This window comes from Lonchura striata, chromosome 2 (assembly GCF_050655825.1).
Source record: "Lonchura striata isolate lonStrDom1 chromosome 2, ASM5065582v1, whole genome shotgun sequence".
Taxonomy (NCBI): Eukaryota; Metazoa; Chordata; class Aves; order Passeriformes; family Estrildidae; genus Lonchura; species Lonchura striata.
The window spans coordinates 148427793-148446863 of NC_140704.1; the positions used below are offsets into that span (position 1 = coordinate 148427793).

The 19071-nt window shown below is 41.1% G+C and overlaps 2 protein-coding genes across 3 annotated transcripts in view; both read right to left on the reverse strand.

Annotated features, from left to right (window-relative positions):
• The window catches only part of HHLA1 (HHLA1 neighbor of OC90), a 28808-nt gene extending 16227 nt beyond the window's left edge, over nt 1–12581 (reverse strand). Inside the window, exons 1-7 of the mRNA XM_085573989.1 lie at nt 7362–12581; nt 7047–7109; nt 3114–3222; nt 2172–2231; nt 1011–1091; nt 476–559; nt 313–396 (exon numbers count right to left, since the gene is read on the reverse strand). Of these exons, the coding sequence (XP_085430115.1) occupies nt 313–396; nt 476–559; nt 1011–1091; nt 2172–2231; nt 3114–3189 (385 nt within the window). The 5' untranslated portion in view covers nt 3190–3222; nt 7047–7109; nt 7362–12581. The remainder of the gene's footprint in view (nt 1–312; nt 397–475; nt 560–1010; nt 1092–2171; nt 2232–3113; nt 3223–7046; nt 7110–7361) is intronic.
• Nucleotides 12582–12722: 141 nt separating this feature from the next.
• The window catches only part of KCNQ3 (potassium voltage-gated channel subfamily Q member 3), a 197789-nt gene continuing 191440 nt past the window's right edge, over nt 12723–19071 (reverse strand). For both annotated transcript variants that reach the window (XM_031504106.2, XM_021542366.3), the window contains one exon: nt 12723–18846. In XM_031504106.2, the coding sequence (XP_031359966.1) occupies nt 18109–18846 (738 nt within the window). In that variant the 3' untranslated portion in view covers nt 12723–18108. The remainder of the gene's footprint in view (nt 18847–19071) is intronic.

Here is a 19071-nt window from a genome sequence, read left to right on the forward strand (position 1 = left end):
CCAAGGTAAGGTACCATATAGTGCTGGTTGTCTCTCCTGTGCTGCAATTTGTATTTCCAAGGAGGCCTTTTGCCAGCCAAACCACACCAGTCACTTGACTGATGGCTCCATCCCAGACTGGCTGGCTGCAGCCACCTGAGATGAGGCTATGGAGTTAGAGCAGCCACTTGTCATGAATTATGGCTGTTGGCCTCAGTGTGGTGGTGGCAATCATAAGGATGAAGTCTGCAGAATTCAGACTACAGCCTTCAGCTCCAAAGGAAATAATTCAGCTTAAGCACATGCAATTGCCAACCTCTTTTGTGTACCCACCTGTCAAGTCATTTGTCACATTATTCAAACAGTAGCAGTAGTGCATAGGGAACTTGCCAGGGTCAATATTTTTTGCATTAGAGACTGGAGGGAGAGACAGAGAAAAAAAATCAGTGTATTGTGGGAGACAAACTGCTCCAGAGCCAAGCAAACCAACACTCACTGTTGTAAATGGTGACTGACACTTTGTGGAAGGCAAACGAGCTGTAAGAGGTGATGCTCAGCAAAGAGAAGTGTTTCTTGGTACCTGCAGAAACACAGGTCCATGCTATTAGTGCTGAGAACAAATAGTGAGAACAGCATGTTTTGACTCTGCTCATTTAGTGTCTAAAGGATTCCCAAGGTGCCAGTATCACACTCATTCCATTCTCATTTCCACTGAAGGAAGTATCATTTGTACTGCTTCTTCCTTTTTATTTTGTTTTTCTTTTAATTGAAATGTACACTAGATTAGAAAAGGCTTTTGAAAGGCGTCCCACAAGTAATTCTATTGTGTTTATATATAAACCCACACTAATTTCCAAGTTCTCTGGGGTAGGCAGCCATCTGCATGATAAATGCACAGAGGTAACATGCTCCTAGAAGTATTTCTGGAGGCTGACAGCACATGTTTACAGCTTCTCCTGCTAACACTTGTAGTGCCTGTTCTCCTGCATGGCTGGGCTGGCAGCTGTGACCTGCCCAGCCCTGTCCATTACCTCTGAGTGCAGTGCCCAGCATCCCATTCACCAGCTCTGTCAGGTTAATAGCAGCCAGGTCCAGGGACTTTGCAGGCAGCTCTGAAAGAAAAGGGGTGCATGAAGGCACAAGGAAACAGCTGTGCACCCCTGTGCACCCTTGTGCACCCACTGCTCACATGTGCCAGCAATCTGCCAGAACGGGAAAACCAAAATGAGCAGATTTTGTACATTTGGGGCACACCAAAAAAACCCTGATGGGAAAATAAAATTCCAGGACCACGGAGATGAGTCTAGGAAATAGCAAGATACAGCAACAGTAGAAGGGTGGGCCAGAATTCAGGTCTGCCAGCTGTGCCCTTGACCATGCCCTTGAGCAGCTGCAGGAGCCTGCCAGCCCTGGCATGCTGGTGCCCTGCACTGCTGGGCAATGGGTGTTTGCTGCCAACAGAGCAGCAGATCTCACCATGCAGGTCACAAAAGCCAGAGAAAGTGCCTTTTGTGAGGCACTTTCCCCAAACCTACATGAAAATACAGATTTTTGGTTTTCAGCTACATTGATGGCTTTACTGCTTGCTACAACAGAATAATTTTGCTGTAGCCAAATCACACTTTTTATCTTGACATGTTTTATTTATATTGATGTTGCTTATTTGTTTTTCTCAAGTTAAATTTTCAAAGATTTTTTTTTGCTTCCCTCCCACAAAGCCATGCAGAAGCAGAGCAGTACAGTGTCTGTGTGAGGGAGGAAGGTGTGTGTGAGAATGACAGAGAGAGGAAGAACAGAGCAGAATGGAAAAAGAAGCACAGAAAGCTGAAATGAGAACAAAATTGAATTTGGGGAGAAATGCAATTTTCCAATGACATCAGTACTATTTATAGCCAGTATGAAGGCAAGCTGCACCCCAGGGCTGAAAGCAGCACATGTCCACAGCATAGAATAGAGAAAAGGAAAAATAAAAGGGAACGAAGATCTGGGAAGGACAGAAAGGAAAAAGAGAAGAGTAGATTTTGGGAAGGACAGGTGTTAACCTGGGTGGGGTGGCCTTTCAGCAGGGGTGGGTTGGGGCTCACAGAGTCTGCAGGAGCAGAGCCCATCTGCTGCCACCTCCATGGCCAGCACAGCACATCCCCCTCCCATTAACACCCAGGTGCTGGGGCTCCTGATGTGCTGCCTCTTACCTGCAGTAGCCAGCACTGCCAATTGCTTCTCTTTCTTATTTTCTTTTCTTAGGCATGAAGCTGAAACGTGAAGAAAGAGATTGAGAAACCCTGTTGAATTTGACCCTTAATAATCAAAATAAAAATATAATAGTAAATATTTGCAGAGATCTTCACTAGGCTTGCACCCAGAATTTGCTGCAAAGTACTGAGTAAAATAAGGACAAATCCAAACAAATCTTCCCTTCTCTCTGCATGTTTGTTAATCAGAGCAGTCATGCAATTGAGGACTGTTCTCAAGATCTGTGTTGCAGGAGGAATGGGCTGAAACTGGGCTCAGGACGTTGGACTGGGTTTCTAGGACTCACTTGGTGACCAGCCAAAGTGTACAGCAGTAAAAGAGAGATTGCAGGCTGAAGATATGTGTTTAGAGATTTAGGTTTCCTATCCCACCAGAGGAGAGCTGAGTACCTCCTAAAAGAAATCCAAAAGGCTCTCCAAAGGAGGCAGTGCTAGAAAATGCAAATCTGCCATGTTTCTATGAAGCTTCAGCTTCTCAGCCCATCCAAGTTCCCCTTTATCTATGTTTATAAAGGATAAATACCCAGTAGGAATGTATAATCCAGGCCTTACAAACTGTGATAGTGTTAATCAGCTGTATTAGCAGCCCTCAATTAGTCAGAGCTAAATTTGGATTGACAATCTAGGTGCCAGGAGCTCTTCTAACCCTTCTCTCTCTTTCCTTATAAACCTTTCTGATTCCAGATTCTTGGCATGGGATCCAGGAATAGGCATCACCTGTTGTGCTCTGCTGAGTGCCAGCAGCCCTGGAGCTCCAGCCTGTCTGTGTTGCCTACACAGGGTGAAAGAACCAGGCCTGCCAGATGTGGGAATGGGGCTGTGGGAGCAGCTGGGAGGGAGGCACTGGTTATTCCCTGGGGAGCACCAGACCATTGTCCTTACCTGTGCTGAAAACCAGGAAGAGACACAGAAATCCCAGGCTCATCTTGGCTGCCACATGCCAGCAGAACCCCTGCATTATGGATGCTGACTTCCAGCAGGTTTGGCTGCCCTAGGAGAGATAAATGTTCTTTTGGTGGTGTTAAAATTTTTAGCATTGAGTGATTTTCTCCAGCCTTTGTCCCAGAATGATTTGACCACAGGAGAAACATCAAATTTCTGTGATGCTGAGAAAGACTGGTGTTGGAAATGACAAAGGAGCACAAGCAATATTTCCTCTGTGCCTGTGGGTGCCATGTGCCTCTTGATTTTTGAGTCCTACCTAAGTGGCTTTTCTGGGGACTTGGTAAGGTTGTCAACACAACCTCCTTTGGCAGGATGAGCTGTGCCTAAAAGGTACCTGAGACATCAAGTGCCTAAAGCTGCTCTGTTAAAAAATGATAAAATTTGTTTATGTTTATTTTAAAACCAGAAATGTCAACTGAGGTTCTTTTCCACAGAAATGTTGCTTTTCTGATCATTCCTGGTTGTGTACGTCTGTAGTTACTATCACCAGGTTATATCCTGTGCTGTTTTGACTACCTTCTTGGTAAGGATTAACAGTGTTCTGCCTTTCAGACATGACTGCTTTCCAGGTTTCAAAGATTTAATTAAGTCTTTGAAAAAAGAAAAAAAGGTTCTTTTCATGTTTCCCCTGTTTTTGTAATATCAGAACATGTCAAATAACTCTAGTTGTCAGAAAATGAGGGATGATATGAAAATCAGACAAAAAAAAAGTCCAAAATTTTTTAATATCCTCTAGGAGCAGCTAATCTTGCAAGTATGCAAAAAAACATTATCTTGAAGGTAATGCTATTTGATTAGAAAACTATCATTGTCATATTTAAAATATTTTTCATATTGAAGTCACCAGAGAATTAACACATTCAAAAAAATGGCTTATTTGTACTTAGTGGCTCTAAAGATACTCTTCCTTGGGATGGTGGAACAATACTAAATATTTCTGTGTTGGAAATGTCTATGTTTGCTGTTCTGATGAGTCAAAAGTGTGGAAGTGCCAGCTCTGCTAATTCAGGCAAAGCTCTGAGAGCTTTCAAGCAGTTCATTCTAAGTATTCAGCCCATCTGCCCAATCCTTTTCACTCAGACCCAGGCCTGGACTCATCCACAGTTTCTGCACAGCATGTGCAGAAGAAAAGAAGCGAGGCAGAAAGTGTTGGCCAAATCTTGTTCCCAGACTCCATCACCTTTCTATGGAGGAATTATGCATGGACAGAGTCCAGTATCCCATGGACAAGTTTAGCGGAGACCAGTGTGTTAGCTCAAGCCTCACAGGTGGCTGTGATGGAAGCAGTGGAGGTGTAGTCTGCATGGAGATAGGTATAAAACCAACCCTAATCTCTGTATTCTGATAATTTTTTTGTCATCTTTGGTTTGGTTCAATGAAATAGAGAGGAGTTAGTGAGAGATGCTCCTCTGGGGAGCTGAGTGTGAGGAAATGGTGATTTGCAAGGCAGCAGGGAGGTGGCTGTTGGGGAGAGCAGGCTTTGGGAGGTGGAGAGTTGGGTGATCATGCAAAGGGAGGTTTGTAACTACATGTAATATGGAGCAGGGTCTGTGGTGGCTGGTGCCTCTAGATTATCAAGTCTCCTATTAAAGGGGAATTATTAGGTTGTGTCTTTGATGTGGGAAGTGGGGTGAATTGCTGCTTTTAATAGAACTTTATGAATTTTGATTGTACTATGAGAAATGTCACCTTAGCTCTGCAAAATCTGCATGGGGATGAGCTGTGCTTTGTGATGATGGCTCGGTGTTTTCGGGCCACAGCCCCTCTGAGCAGGTTCCCCATGACCTGCTCCATGCACACAGGAGTGACCAGGCTGCACAGCCAGGGCTGTCCCTGTGCACACCAACCCAAGGGACATGGCAGGAAACACAGACAGCAGAAGTGCTGCCACCGAGCTGTCCCTGAGGTGCAAGGCTGGTCAGCTGCAGGGTCTCTGCAGCCCTGACTGGGGAAAGACCCACACCTCTGCCCTCCACAAGGAATTTGGCTGCATGGCAGGGAAAGTCCCAGAGCTAGGAGTGGGAGAAAAGGGCATGTCCTGCCCCATTTTCAATCTGTCCCTACAGAAAAGGCCAGTGTTCATCCACCATGAGGAAACTTGATTTCCAGGACCTGCTTTGAGGAATGTGGGCTCTCCTGGGTCGCCAGTGAATCACAGTAACACTGAAATCCTTGGTAAGAGCATATCCCAGACTGATGTGAAAGCACAACTGTTTTGCAAAGGTTCATATGTAAAAGGGTAGATAGCAGATAATTTCCTATAAGAGATTTAACTTAGTGCTGATTTATTTAAACTGGCCAGAGTTGTTTGACAGGGGAAAATAATTTTTCAGAGGACTTAATGTAGCAAGTAAGAGCAGGGTCTAGAGAGACCACATTCCTAAAAGACAGGGAAGAGGCAAGAGGATTGACATATGAAGGGATCATCTGTTTTTGGAGAGAGAAACAGAATACAGCAAGACAAATTGTGCTTGGAAGCATTCCCCACACACTGGGTGAACCTTTCTTCCTCACCTGAATTGTCAGTTCCCTGCTGTCCTCCTCACTGAGCTGCTCCTCTGTGCTAATCAAGACACACTATTTTCTCCACACACAGTGCTGATTTCCAGCAGGAATTCAGGGAAGGCATTAACCTGGCCACATCACACTATGGACTCAACCAAGCAAAACATCTAACCGTAGGGACAACAGGCAAACATAGCCTGGAATGATGGATCACAGTAAGACAAATCCTGCTCTACTTCTAGCAAAGAAATATTGAGTATTGTTGCTACAAAATTATGGAAAATCCTCCACTCATGAGAATGCTTGTTTTGCCTGAATGCCATTTTTAGCACTGGTGTATTCCCTGACCAGCACAAAATGCTTAAAAAGAAATTGCAGGTAAATCTCTATACCAGGGATATCACTCCAAAATGGACTACCCTTGCTCCTTATTTGGTAGACTTGATTTAAATTTGAAGCATTAGCTTTTAGTTGCTTCCCAAAATCTTTTTCCAGCATTAATTCTCTGAAATTTATGCTATCCAACTAAATTTCAAAACCATGTGTGACAACTATTCCTAGAACTGTTGCCTGAAATATCTCTCAGCAATGTGAATACCAGTAATATTAACTCTTGCAGTACATGACACATTTGATTACCCTCGTTATTCAATATCCAATTTTTATTTACCAGGGACAAGCCTTTATTACTTTGCAATTGTGTCTCTCTTGAAGTGACTCCACTGTGATGACTGAAATACGTGTCCAGGCTGCAAATACGAAACCCTCATTGTCCTCCAGACCAAAATCCCCATTTCATGTCAGACTATACTGAGCTTCACAGGCACTGAAGGCACAGGTGCCCCACAGCCCCGAGCAGGCAAATCCCATAAACTGACTCAGAGAGGGTTTTCCTTCCAAACAATTGTCTGATAAAGACTGAGGGTCAAGCCTTTGGTTACAAATTCTCCTTCACCTCTGCTGGATATAACAATCCTCCTCTGTTTATTTTAAGCTGAATGGTATTAGTAGAATCTATTTTATTTAGAACTGTTGATCCAGAGTTACTTGAACTGCTGAATTGGATATTTTAATCCAGTTCAAATTAATTTTATACATTCATGAAGACCTCTTATTAAATCCCTCTCTGTTACTCTGGGTTAACAGCAATCTTAAACCAATGTGTTTATTAGCTATGCTTCAGTAGAACTCCTTTAAATGTGGCAGATAACCATGAAGTTTGAATTGTTTTCATTTTTCCTGTACCAATGTACTGTACTCCAATATCAAGCAGTTTCCTCATGTCTTCATGCTTAACAGAGCAGAACAGAAATTAAGAGAACAAAGAAATAAAAGAGGAAAGTCTTTGAGTGCTAATTTCCTTACCTTATTTCAGTAGCAACATCTAAAGGTCATGTCTCATTCTAAGCACACCATCATCCACCAAGTCTAAAGAAATATTTCAAGTAAATGTGAAAATATGCCAGTGTTACAACTGCATGCTTCATTACATTGATACAATTACTTTTTAAATTCAGATTTATTTGTGTGAGAATGCGATATAATGCAATAAATATACATTTAATTTAAAAAACAATTTAATTTGCTACATTTCCACTGAGCATTAATAGCAGAGCTGAAATGGTTTATTCCAAATACAAGCAAAACCATCAAGATCTGGAATAGTTAATATCAACTTACCTGATTTCTCATGACAAAAATTATTATCTTCAGAGCCTATATAACACTGGAAGTTATTGCCAGTTCTTAATAAACACTTTGTGAAAAATGTTGAGTAGACAGGCTTGATAATCTTTCCTTAAAATCCAGTGAAAATTGTTATCCTAATCCCTGAAGGACCAACTAGAGGTAACACAATTGTAAGCACACAAAGTGCCTGTTGAATCCTGCATGGAAAGGCTCTGTGGCAGGTCAGGTGGGGACTGGAAGCTCCTTTTGGCAGTAGAATTGAATTGTGGAGGATTTTTTTTCCCTTTTAAAGGAACAGCTCTGCTTACTGCAATTAGACCCATGCCACCTTTGATGGTGAGAAGTAATCAAGGGTGAGCCCCCCTGGTAAAGCTTTAGCCATCCTTCATTTCAAGCAAGGGACATTGTCAAGAGGGCAGAGATGACACCTGAAGTGTATTTTATGTGTGGAACCTCAAAAGGAATAAAATGTCAGTTACAACAGGAAAAATAGCCTGGAATCATGGTTAAGTGGTGAGGAAGGAAGAGAGGTCTGGTCAGAGAAATGACATAAGGCAATTTCAGTGATGCTGAGTGATGTTTAATAGTATCCGAGGGAAGATCACTGTTGGAAACAGTCAGCAAAATTCTGCTACAATTTACTCCAGCGGGCTGGAAATAATTTCTCTGAAATCAGTGAGTTTAGAGGCAGCACATTTAAAAGCCAATGATCATCTGTTCAGTTATTTCATCACAATCCACCAAACTTTTCCATTTATGAAATCACTCAAAACATAGCAATTAACAAAGGAAATCTCAGTGGGTTCACAGTCGGTTTATGAAACAAAAACTGCTCTAGTGACAATTTTATGTGTGTGGTTGAGCTGTGTCTCTCTCTGTCTAACAATCCTGCCTTAACCAAAAACTTCAGATGCTGCAAGGCAACTGCAGCCACATTTAACAGAGCTGTAGCTGGTCAATAGATGTCCACACATGATGCACGTGCGTGCACAGTTTTTCCTTGCTTTCATTCACTCTGCTTTTCGCAAAAAAGCATTATGTGGTATTGTGTCACTGCATCTAGTATTATTTAATTCTATATGGAATTTATTGTTGTGAAAAAAGGAAAATTTTTGAGAATCATGACTGAATGCTGCAGCTGGAGGAATATGGAAGCACCTTTTCTTTGACAAGACTTACTTTACTGACTTAATTACCAGTTGCTCAATAGCACATCAAGAAGGCTGGGATGAAAGTCCTCTCTGTAACAGCTGACAAAACCAGGTATAGACAGGAAAATGTGTGTGCTGGGATCAGTTCCAGCCGTTTGATGTTTGCCTGTGAGGATAATTAGACTTTCAGCAGGTTTTGCCTCATGCTGTGTTTTACCCTGGGACTGTGTAATTTTAACTTTCCTCAGCTGCTGAGCAATGCTCAGGTGACCTGGGAGGGGGCTTTTGTTCAGCCTCAACTTTGACTTTTGGGGACAATGCTGTGTTCTCACTCAGAACATCCCTCTGAGCAAGTAGCTTTCTCAGGAGTATAGTCTTTACATGCCTCCTTTTTCCAGCATCCCTTTGTGTGGCAGCACTGTGTCCATAATCACAAAATCCAGAACAGGAAAAGACATTTTTAGTGTCTCTTAGTAACACAGTATAGACACACAATTCATATAAATTACCTAGTAAATGCATCCATTTCCTGAAGGTTGCACAGGGTAAGGCCCTGCAAATGCAATTTAAATAAACACAAATTCAAGGAAATGCCTGTGATTTATCTGTAAGAGACAGCGTGGTGTGATGTTCTGGTAAGGAGGGAGAAAATTAATTCTGGCTGTTGAAGCTCTGTCTCTCTGTGGGCTGAGAGCACAGAGTGAAAGCAAAGCACTATTTCTTCCTTCTGGCTTTTTCTTAGGCCTTTAGATGTGATTAAAAGCACACATTTCTCTACAGAAATTGCAAAATGTGTAAGTGACTGCAAGAGCTGTGGCCATACGTTCCTGTGACGACAGCCAGAGCCATGAACAAGGTCCCCTCCCACCTGCTCTGTCCTGGTGTGACAATGTCCTCAGGTGTGGCCGCCCTCCAGCCTGGCTGGGCTCTGAACCAGCTCTGCCCTAAAAGATGAGCTGTGGCACCTGGAGCACTGTAGTACCTAAAGCACCTCGCAGAACTGCCTGATTCACCTGGTCAGAAATCACAAATCCAGCTGTGCCTCTCTCGCCAGATGCTGACATGCAAGAGAGAAGGAAATGCCGTTTTTAAATCGAGTACAAAGAAGCAAACTTAACCCAAGTTTACTCTAGAGCACCGAAGTTTTATTTTCAGTTACACTTCATTTTACTGTGGCAAATGTTTCCATGAAAGCATCTTTAAGTGGTTGTTAAATAAATTTTGTTTAGAAAGGTATCAATTGAGTAAATTTCATTTGCTCTGAAAAAACTGATTGCACTTCAACATTTCTCTGTTAGTCCTCTACCACTACAATTTTACAAGATATTTAGCTTATTATATTAAGAAATGTACTAGCTCTATAAGGTTTAATTTCCAATTCTACCAATACCCTTCTATTATATATTTATTTTTGGCACAAATTTTATTAAGGACAATTCTAAATGTATTACTGTTTCTTTGTCAAACTTTTTTCAGAAGAATAACATTTTGTCTCCTAAAAGAAAAAATATATAAAGAAACACAGAATTATTACATTTGGAAAAGGCCTCTAACATCACTGAGTCCAACCATTAACACAGCACTGCCAAGTCCACCACTAAACCACATCCCTGAGTGCCACATCTACACATTTTTTACAGACCTCTAGGGATGGTGATTCCCTAGACATCTCCTGGACAGCCTGTTCCAGTGTTTGGCAGCCCTTTCACTGAAGATAATGTTCCTAATATCCAATCTAAACCTCCCCTGGTACAACTGGAAGCCATTTCCCACTGGGAGCTTTTCAGTCACTCAGCCCCCAGCCTGGAGCTCTGCAGGGGGTTGTGCTCAAGTGCAGAACCAAACACTTTGCTTTGTAGAACCCCAAATATAGAGTTCTATATATAAACATGTATTGTTCCCATTCATAGAACTTCCTTCCCATTTCAGAACATGTGTTTAGAACTGAAAATACTTTCTGTCCTTTATATAACTTTAATTTTTTGTTATCAAGGTTTTGCTAAGATTGATACTAACACCACAAAACTTCCTGAACAGAATGTGCATTAAACTCTACCAACTGTTTTCAGTAAGAGTGTTTTATATATTTACTAAAGTAGGAAACACTTTCTTTTGAGGTGTCTGATATTGAGAAGCTTTTTTTGAATTGAAGTATGCTCTTGAGGGAGTAAAAGAAGAGAAAGTAAAAATAAAGGGGCCATGGAGATCATGAAAATTTGTAGTGACAAGAGACATGGAGTCCTAGTGGTTTTCTTATCTGTGTGTGAGTTACAATACATGAGATTTTTACACAATACTCTGCACTGCTTCTTGAGGGTTTCTAAAGCTGTTAGCTTGTGATCAAGCACTTGGCACTTTTAAACATAGATCCTCATAAAACCTTGATTAGATACCAAGAAATGTCAACAGTCCAGAACTTAGAAAAATATTTAATGACTTATCCAATGATTTTATTTCTGACAGGATAGGTGTCAGAGATGTAATTTATCCCATAAAATCTGCCAGAATATTCATAGCACATATTACACCTTTTTTCATGATGTCTGGTCTGTATTCTGCTGTCCATCTGTACCTGACACAAAGAAGCAGGAGAAAACCCACTGGGCTGACAGCCATTATCTTAGAGGGCAATTTCTTTAAATAATGTCTAGCTCCTCTGCTGCTCTCTGCCATGGGATTTGGCTTTCCTGATTCCATCCCTTCTCTGTAGTCCAAGAGGATGTTCTGTGTTAGTCAAGCAACCATTTTACCCTGGCAAGTCTTAAAAATCAAAGCATCCTGCAAAGAAACAGAAGACTACACTGAGAAAATTCCACTCCTGACACTGTTTCTTAATTGACACTGTTTCAATTTTTACCCTTTTTAAAGTGCTGACCCTAAGTCTTATTCTGCTTAGATGGGGGACAATTTTATAGGATCTCCAATGTCCCATATAGAGGTTGCACCCCTGGATACAAGCAGGGCTTTGCCTGAGAATAGGTATCACATGATTCCCATTTTAGAGTCCTTTTCTTAAAGGATCAGACCCAATGTGTAAGTAAAATTTGTCAGGCTCTGGTATTTGCGTAACAGCCAAGGGGAAATTTTAATGCAACACCTTCCTATGCAGGTGGTGGCCGCCTTCAAAGCCTTCAAATTCGAGTGGTTCACCTGTTGTGTCTGTGAAATGCTCAGGTAAAGCCATTTTTGTGCCTGGCAGCTGCAGGGCTCAGCTCAAGCTGGGACACTCAGTGCTGAGGCAGTGATGATAATGCAGGGTAGAATTGTCTATAAAAGTGGAAACACTCAAAAAACCCCTGAACCCCAAAAGGTTCAGCATTCCACACTCTGGTGCATTAGTTTGGAAAAACACAAACTGTCAATCTTTGGAAAGAATAGAACTTGGCTGTAAGAGCCTAACATTCACCCTATTTCTTATTTAGTTATTACTTTTATTTAAATGTAAACATTTAAAACAAACAAATAGACTCAAAAGCACTACAACTTAATGTTGTGGTACTAAAGGATCTTTTAATTATTCCCACTTTACAGTGTTTTAGAAGTGGGATAAGACATGGCATAAATGTTGAATAGTTTTTTACTTACCATAAAAAATTAAAAGTCCTTATTTTAGGTTGCATTTCAAGTGCTCAGCAGAGCTCATTCCTTGGTGTCAGCCATGAAACTGAAGCCACAGAGAATGGCTTAAAATACTTCTCTGTGTCCAGCTAACTTTTTTGGGAAGGGTAGAGGTTTCATGTGTTTCTCTTCCTGCCCCATTCAGACACAGAAATGCAGCAACAGAACCAGGGGCAGAATTCAAGGAAATTCCCTGCAGGGGATATTCAGATCATGCTTGTACCAGTACTGTGTTCTCTCTGTATTTCATTTGCAAGTTCATAATATTTTAGCACATTATGTTTCCAATATGAATGCATTTCTGCCCCCCACCCCTTTTCATTTTCCCTCTCATGTATGCTCAAAGCCGTATAAATTACATGGCCACTAAATCAAAAGATGTCACAAATAATGGGATCTACTGTGTGTTGACAGGGCTGGCTGTGGAAGCCACATAAAACCTGCTTGTAGCCAAGTTTAGTCCTGCATAGATTAAGTCAAAAGGGTCTTTGCCAATGTCTCTGCTGGAGTACATTTGATAATATATTCTTTTAATATGTGTGAAGATATCAAGATTTAAATGAAAATAAATTCATCCACATCATAATTGAAATTTCTATTTATTAATAAGTGGTGCAGTTTTTAAAGACAGAACATAAAAAAATCAGTTAAGAAGTATTGTTTGCATAATATATTGAAATAAACATATTAAATTTGTTCAAATATTGGACAGTGCCAGAATAGAAATTACACATACAGTTTAAAAATTACAATAAATGATATTATAAAGAGCACTAAAGGCCACTTGTATAAAAGTTGTGTTCCCTTGTCAGCCAGAATCTGAAAAGCATCTTTGTAGCATGGAGAAGATTTCAGTGAGCAAGGCACAAATACTAGTAATAATAAGATGCCATAACTAGAAAACAAAATGCAGTTGGCTATGTAACCTTCAGTCTCAGCATGTTCTTCATGATGGAAATAGGATCCCATTTTTAATATTTTGCTTCAGTTCACTTCAGGGGGAAGCTACTCAAAGCTGCATTGGGAAGGATCAAATCTTACAGCCTAAAAAACCAGAAGGAAAAATGATGCCTGGAATCTTCATTCCCAGAGTGCCCAGCTATATACACTTGAAAATGCCCCTTTTTCCTCTGCACCTCTTAAAATAATCTTCAAATTGAGCACTCACGTCCAGCTGTGTTCCTGAAAAAGTGACATCCCATCAAATTCATGGGGTGCTTTAGGAAATTTAGGTTTGCAGCTCTTAGACACCTAGAGCTTGGTGGTGGGGGCTGTGGGGTGAGAGGAACCCCGATCCAGCTCTTCCCTCGCATGCTCTGCAGTAACCAGGATGGATTTACTTCTTTCCTAAGCAGATGTGACCCCTCTGCAGCAGCTGGGCTCCCAGCAGGGGTGAGGGGGCTCCTCACTCTGCATTTTCTGATTGATTTAGGCTGTGATCTTGCCCCACTACCCCCAGGTTCAGGTGGGCTTTAGTTTGCAGCACTCATGGGCCACCACTTGAAGCAGAAAAATTTTAAACTATTTCCACTCTGGACCATAATAATGCAGCAATATTTAAAAAAAAAAAAACAAAAAAAACAGAGCAAATATAGCCAAAAGTAAATTTAGGGACTTCTAAATCAATCTCTCCATGGGTTGAATTCCCTTTTATTTAGATGGGAGTCAGAGTGATAAATTCAGGTCAGGGAAAAGCCAAGGCAAGGACAACAGCCATTATCTGACTAGATTTTTTTTTTTTTTAAGTGTCAACTCTTTAAGTAGAGCATAAACCACATCTATCATACTTTCATACTTCAACTCAGCATTCACTTTTGCCTTATTCAAATAGTCCCAGTTTGCATCTAAAATTAGGAAGCTTAATTGATAATAATGCTGCAAAGAGAGGCATACAATGTAAACACAGATTCACCTTTCTGAAAACTTCCAGACATCTTTCATTTTTTTGGGACTGAAAATCACTCTCAAAATGTAGCCAAGAAGAATGTCTCCAGATCAGTGCTGTCCTTCACAAGGAAATGTACAAGTAATGGCAGATTAGAACCTTGCTCCCAGTGCATCACTGCGAGAAGGTTTCTAACTTACTTCAAGGAGAGCAGAGAAAAGCTACACAATTTCAAATTACAAAAAATATCTCAAGGCCTGAAATGAGATGAGAGTCATCAAAGTCATTAATACTTTTTAATGTTAAGTATATGCAAACAAAGTGCCACTGTCAGTTGAGATGCTAGAAAGATCTGACCCAAAGAGAATTGATAACTCTTAAACTAAAACATCATGAAGAAGAAGGTATAAATCTAATTAATTTGTATTACAAAGACTATTATTGACCCAGATGCCTTTCTCAAATGGAATTGTGAATAGAGATTCCTTGTGTGTGGAAACAGGTGTCATTCTTAATGTCTCACAGAGAGTTTATTTTGCTTTGTCCAGTATCTATGGCTGGCACATGAACCACAGTTCCAAGGTGGATGCACTCCCTGGACTCACATTGATTGAAGTCTGGTGATTTGTGGGCACATCCCAGGTCAGGGATGGTCTCCAGATCTCACCTTGCTGGTGACACCTTGACACAGATCTGTTGTCATCACAGACAGCAGAACTGATGGATGCCCTGTTTTTAACCCTGATGATGTAAATGGTAGAGAGCTGCTAACAACAGCACCGTTATGAACAGAGCAGGAACAGAATTCAATACTAAGAAAGAAAAATAAATATTAAAATAAGCCTGTCTCATTTCCTGGATCTTCTTCACGGGACTCACATATGTCTGCTGCAGAGGATCTTGCTGAGTTTATCACCAGTGCTTTTTAAGAAGAGGCAGATCTTATCTGGCATCATTAAATATTTCATGATGTGGCTACAAATGCCTGACCTGACACCTTAAAGATGCATATTGCAAATTGGTGATTGCAGGCCAGAGAAAATACTAACTTCAAGACAGTTCATCTGCTAAGTGTGCACAGTGCAGGGCAGCCCAAATCCTGCTTTCTCTGGGGCTGTACACTGTGTGCAGGTAAAAATTCATCCAAGTCTCTGTCCTCTCTTGGATTTTCTCTTGGAAAGAACATAAGTTTATAAGGAGGCTGTTTATGGATTTTCAGCTGGGTTTAATACTGAGAAAAGCTTCCTTTTCTACAATCTGTCATAGAAATGAACAGAAATCTGAAGAATTTCAGTAGGAATTGGACAGGGAACTTCATGGCATAGCCACTATCAAAGACAGTCAAAAACAAATTGATCAGACTGCACCTGCTTTTTGGCAGCCTTGATTTTTGATTGCTTAGCTCTAGAAAGCATTTAAAGGACTAAACTCAGATAAAACCAGTAGGAACAACAGGTCCTTGACATACAAGAAAACTGAAGCAGGCTTGTCTAGTAGATACTTACACTTCAGAAGTGTAGTAGTGTTAAAATAAGTATTTCAGTCTTTTCCATTCTCTTATGTGAGGGTTAAATATCACAAGTTGCCACAGACATTTATTACTGTTTCAGAAAGCCTGCAACAGGTAAAACACAGGTATTTCCAAGAACTGTAAGGGCCAAAGAATTCTCAATATGCCAAATTGTAACGAATTACACTTTGGTCATTTAGTTTTATTCTTTGCAGATTTCACCACAAAACTGTGCCAAATATGGATTATCTTTCAGGTCAATGCTATTTTCTCAATTTAGTAATTACCAAAATTGTGCCTCATACCATCATAGTTACTGGTTTCAGAATAGCTTCATGGACTCAGCTCAGTCTTCAAGGGCTGTAACTGGTCTGCAGTATTTAATCCAGTAACAACAGCAATTTGCTCTTCCTGAAGATCTGTCCCAGAAGGATGAAACATGATTTAGCTGAAGAATCAGATGAAGTAAGAAGATCCTAATCCTTTAGATGTCTCTTCCAATAGAGAAAAAACAATGAAGATGAAGGCAATGCCTGCATCTGGGAAAGAACAGAAGCTCCCTGGGTGGAATGAACACTTTGAGATGTCAACAATGCTGAGGAATTAAACTAAAAGTTTACTGTGGTCAGAAAAACCCAACAAAATATTGTTCATCGGAGCACTTTCAATCCAGGGCTGTGCAATTCCCAGTAAGCACTGGAAAGCCCAGAAACGTGTTCTTGGCTCAGACTGGATGTGCCAAAGAGGCTCAGTTGTGCAGCTGCAGTGTAACACAAGCAGTCTCTACAGAAAGTCCCTTTTGCAACATCTTTGGGTTAAACCCTTGCATCTTTGTTGGTCAGTGCCCTGGCCACAGTGGAGAAGTCGTGTGGAGTGACAGGGATTGTTCTGGACATGAGGTCGGGATGAGCCTTGGCCAAGAAGCTGCACCTTGGATCAGTGGGCAGAGGTGAAAGTCTTAACACTGACTGCATGGTCTCTGATCATCTGACATCTAAGCAAGTCACCTTCTGCCCTCTTTGAAGTTGCTAGAACATTTGGTCATTGTAGAAAACTGAGTTAAAGGTGAGATGAATCATCATGAATTTGATGTGTGCCTTTGTTGCTGTACCCTGTGCTCACTGACTCCTTTGTTTCCCACCAGCTGTAAAGCATGTACAGCCAACAAGCTGGACATGACATGGATGCTATTTCATGGACACATTGACTGACATTCACCTGTAGAGGATATTTGGATATGCTAGTTTCACCAGCTTTATAGGTCCTGCATTCCCACTGTAGTGGGGAGATCTTTGATTCATTTCCTTCCAGTGATTTTCCTGGTCTCTTCCTTCTCAGTAATTTCCTACTTCCATTAAAAATGTTTGGCTGAGGCCTAGGGAGCACACTTATCTCTCTGTTGCTCAAGGACACATGACAAAAGTGGTGACTATTTATTCATCCATTAATACTAAATATAGCACACATTCATGGATTTGGAGCACTCCATTTCCAAGAGAAAAAGTAAACAGAGAGAAACAGATCTCACACTGTAGAACTTTCAGGGAAGAGAATAGCAATTTTCTGCACATCTGAGGACTTCAAAGCACTTGGCAAATAATAGAGAATTGAGCCTTTCAACCTGTGAGCATGTGTGGAAGTGTAACTCCCAATTAAAAGATTGGGAAACAGAGGCTGAGTTACATTATGCTTCTTACTTAGCAGCACCTAAGTCAATAGAAGAGTGGAGTGTATAAACCTGGAGTTCTCTACACTGAACAACCTTACTTTTGTAACAAAGAAAATTTGGCCCCATAAGTAGCAAATAGACTTAGCAAAAGATTTTCTAAAAAAAAGCATTATAATCCTACTTTGAGCAATTTTATAAACATTATTGAAGATTTTCAAAGTATTTTGGGGGATTTCTATTTACATTTTACAATAAATAAATACATGTGATCAATCCCAGGAGGTGGCTTGGATGTTTTAAAATCCTACCCTTAATTTCATTTCAACATTGTATTTCAGGGATAATTATATAAGAGATCAAATGAGAAACACTTAGTTCACAAAACCATTTCAATAAGGTCATACTTTAACTCAGCTTTTCCCCTGCTTTTGATATTAGAAATTCTTGGCTTGCTTGATTAGAGATTGATTTGTTTATAATGGAAAATGATTCAGACGTTATGTTTCCACAAAGGGATATTGTTCCTGAAAATGTTTTTATTTTGCTGCTCTGTTTACAAAATGTAGCAAGGACCACTGTATCTTGTCTGTTATCAATTCACCATTGTTGTATTGAAGAGTACCAGATAGATATGCATCATGGAAGAAATCAGCTGTTCCATTTATATAGGGCAAAGTCATGCAAACCATGCTCAAAACTAAGCTCCTTAGTTTTGGTAGCATGAAAAAAACTGCATTAGTAAATTGTATGAAATGGTGCAGAATGACTACCACTAACATCACATGCATCTTATGCAGCCATTGGTGTTTTGAACTAGTAAGCTCTGGGTGTAGAGTAAGTGAGATATACAAAGTATGCTTACATTACAAGGAGAAGTCAGCCAGTGACTGCCCCCACACACACTTTTAAACTGGCTTGTTTGACGGGGTCCATACTGAATCTGAAATCCCATCTCCTGTAGAGGACAAAGGCATGGAGCCACTCGGTGTGAAGGGGTCTGTGTCTGTGTCTGTCTCCCCCTCTGCCAGGTAGCGTTTCTCTCTCATCCACGCCGACCCCCCGTTGGGGCCGAAGGGGAAGTCGTCTCTCTCCTGGGAGATGCTGAAGCCGCTCGGGGAGCGCTCGAGTTCCTCGTGGTTGACGGAGAGAAGGGACAGTGGGGTATCGCTGTCCCTCGTCAGGCTCCTTCTCTGCCTCGGAGACACCTTGTCTGAGTAAGGGCTCTGAAGGTCCCCGTGGCAGTGGTAGCTAACCTGGGAGTCCATTAATGTAAATATAGGCAAAACTGTTGGCCTTTCTGCATAAGCAGTTGAGGAAGATGTGGCTTGCAGTTTGCCAGAGTTTTGCCCACCTATTGACAAAGGTTGTGAGTGAGCCGTATGACCCCGTGCTGAGAAACCGTAGGGGCTGACTTTGTTGACTGGAACCTGCTGGAAGTTGTAAGGAGTTTCACGAGAACACTGCTCAGTGTATTTATATATTATTGTTTTTAATTCAGAATACTTGTTGTCTTCTCTCCTCTCCCTTGCAGGAGAAGCTGTTTCTTTCAATGGACTTATCTCAGCAACTTGTATCTGCAGCTGTTCCATATGATGCATATGCATATCAACAAGAAAATCCAGTTTCTTCCCCATGTCATTTACCTGAAAAATACCAATGTCATGATATTGCTTCAAGTCAGTTGTTCAAGAAAGGTCCATGATTCCATACATGCACTGCCCCTAACAATGGTGTGCTGCCACGTTTATTGGTCATGGAGGTTCTCACAATAACCGTGACCTTCCCTCAAAACTGGGCTGAAATTAATGACAGCTGATCCTCTAACTGCCTCAGGATAAGAAAACCCATCCCTATGAACTGTGACAAAA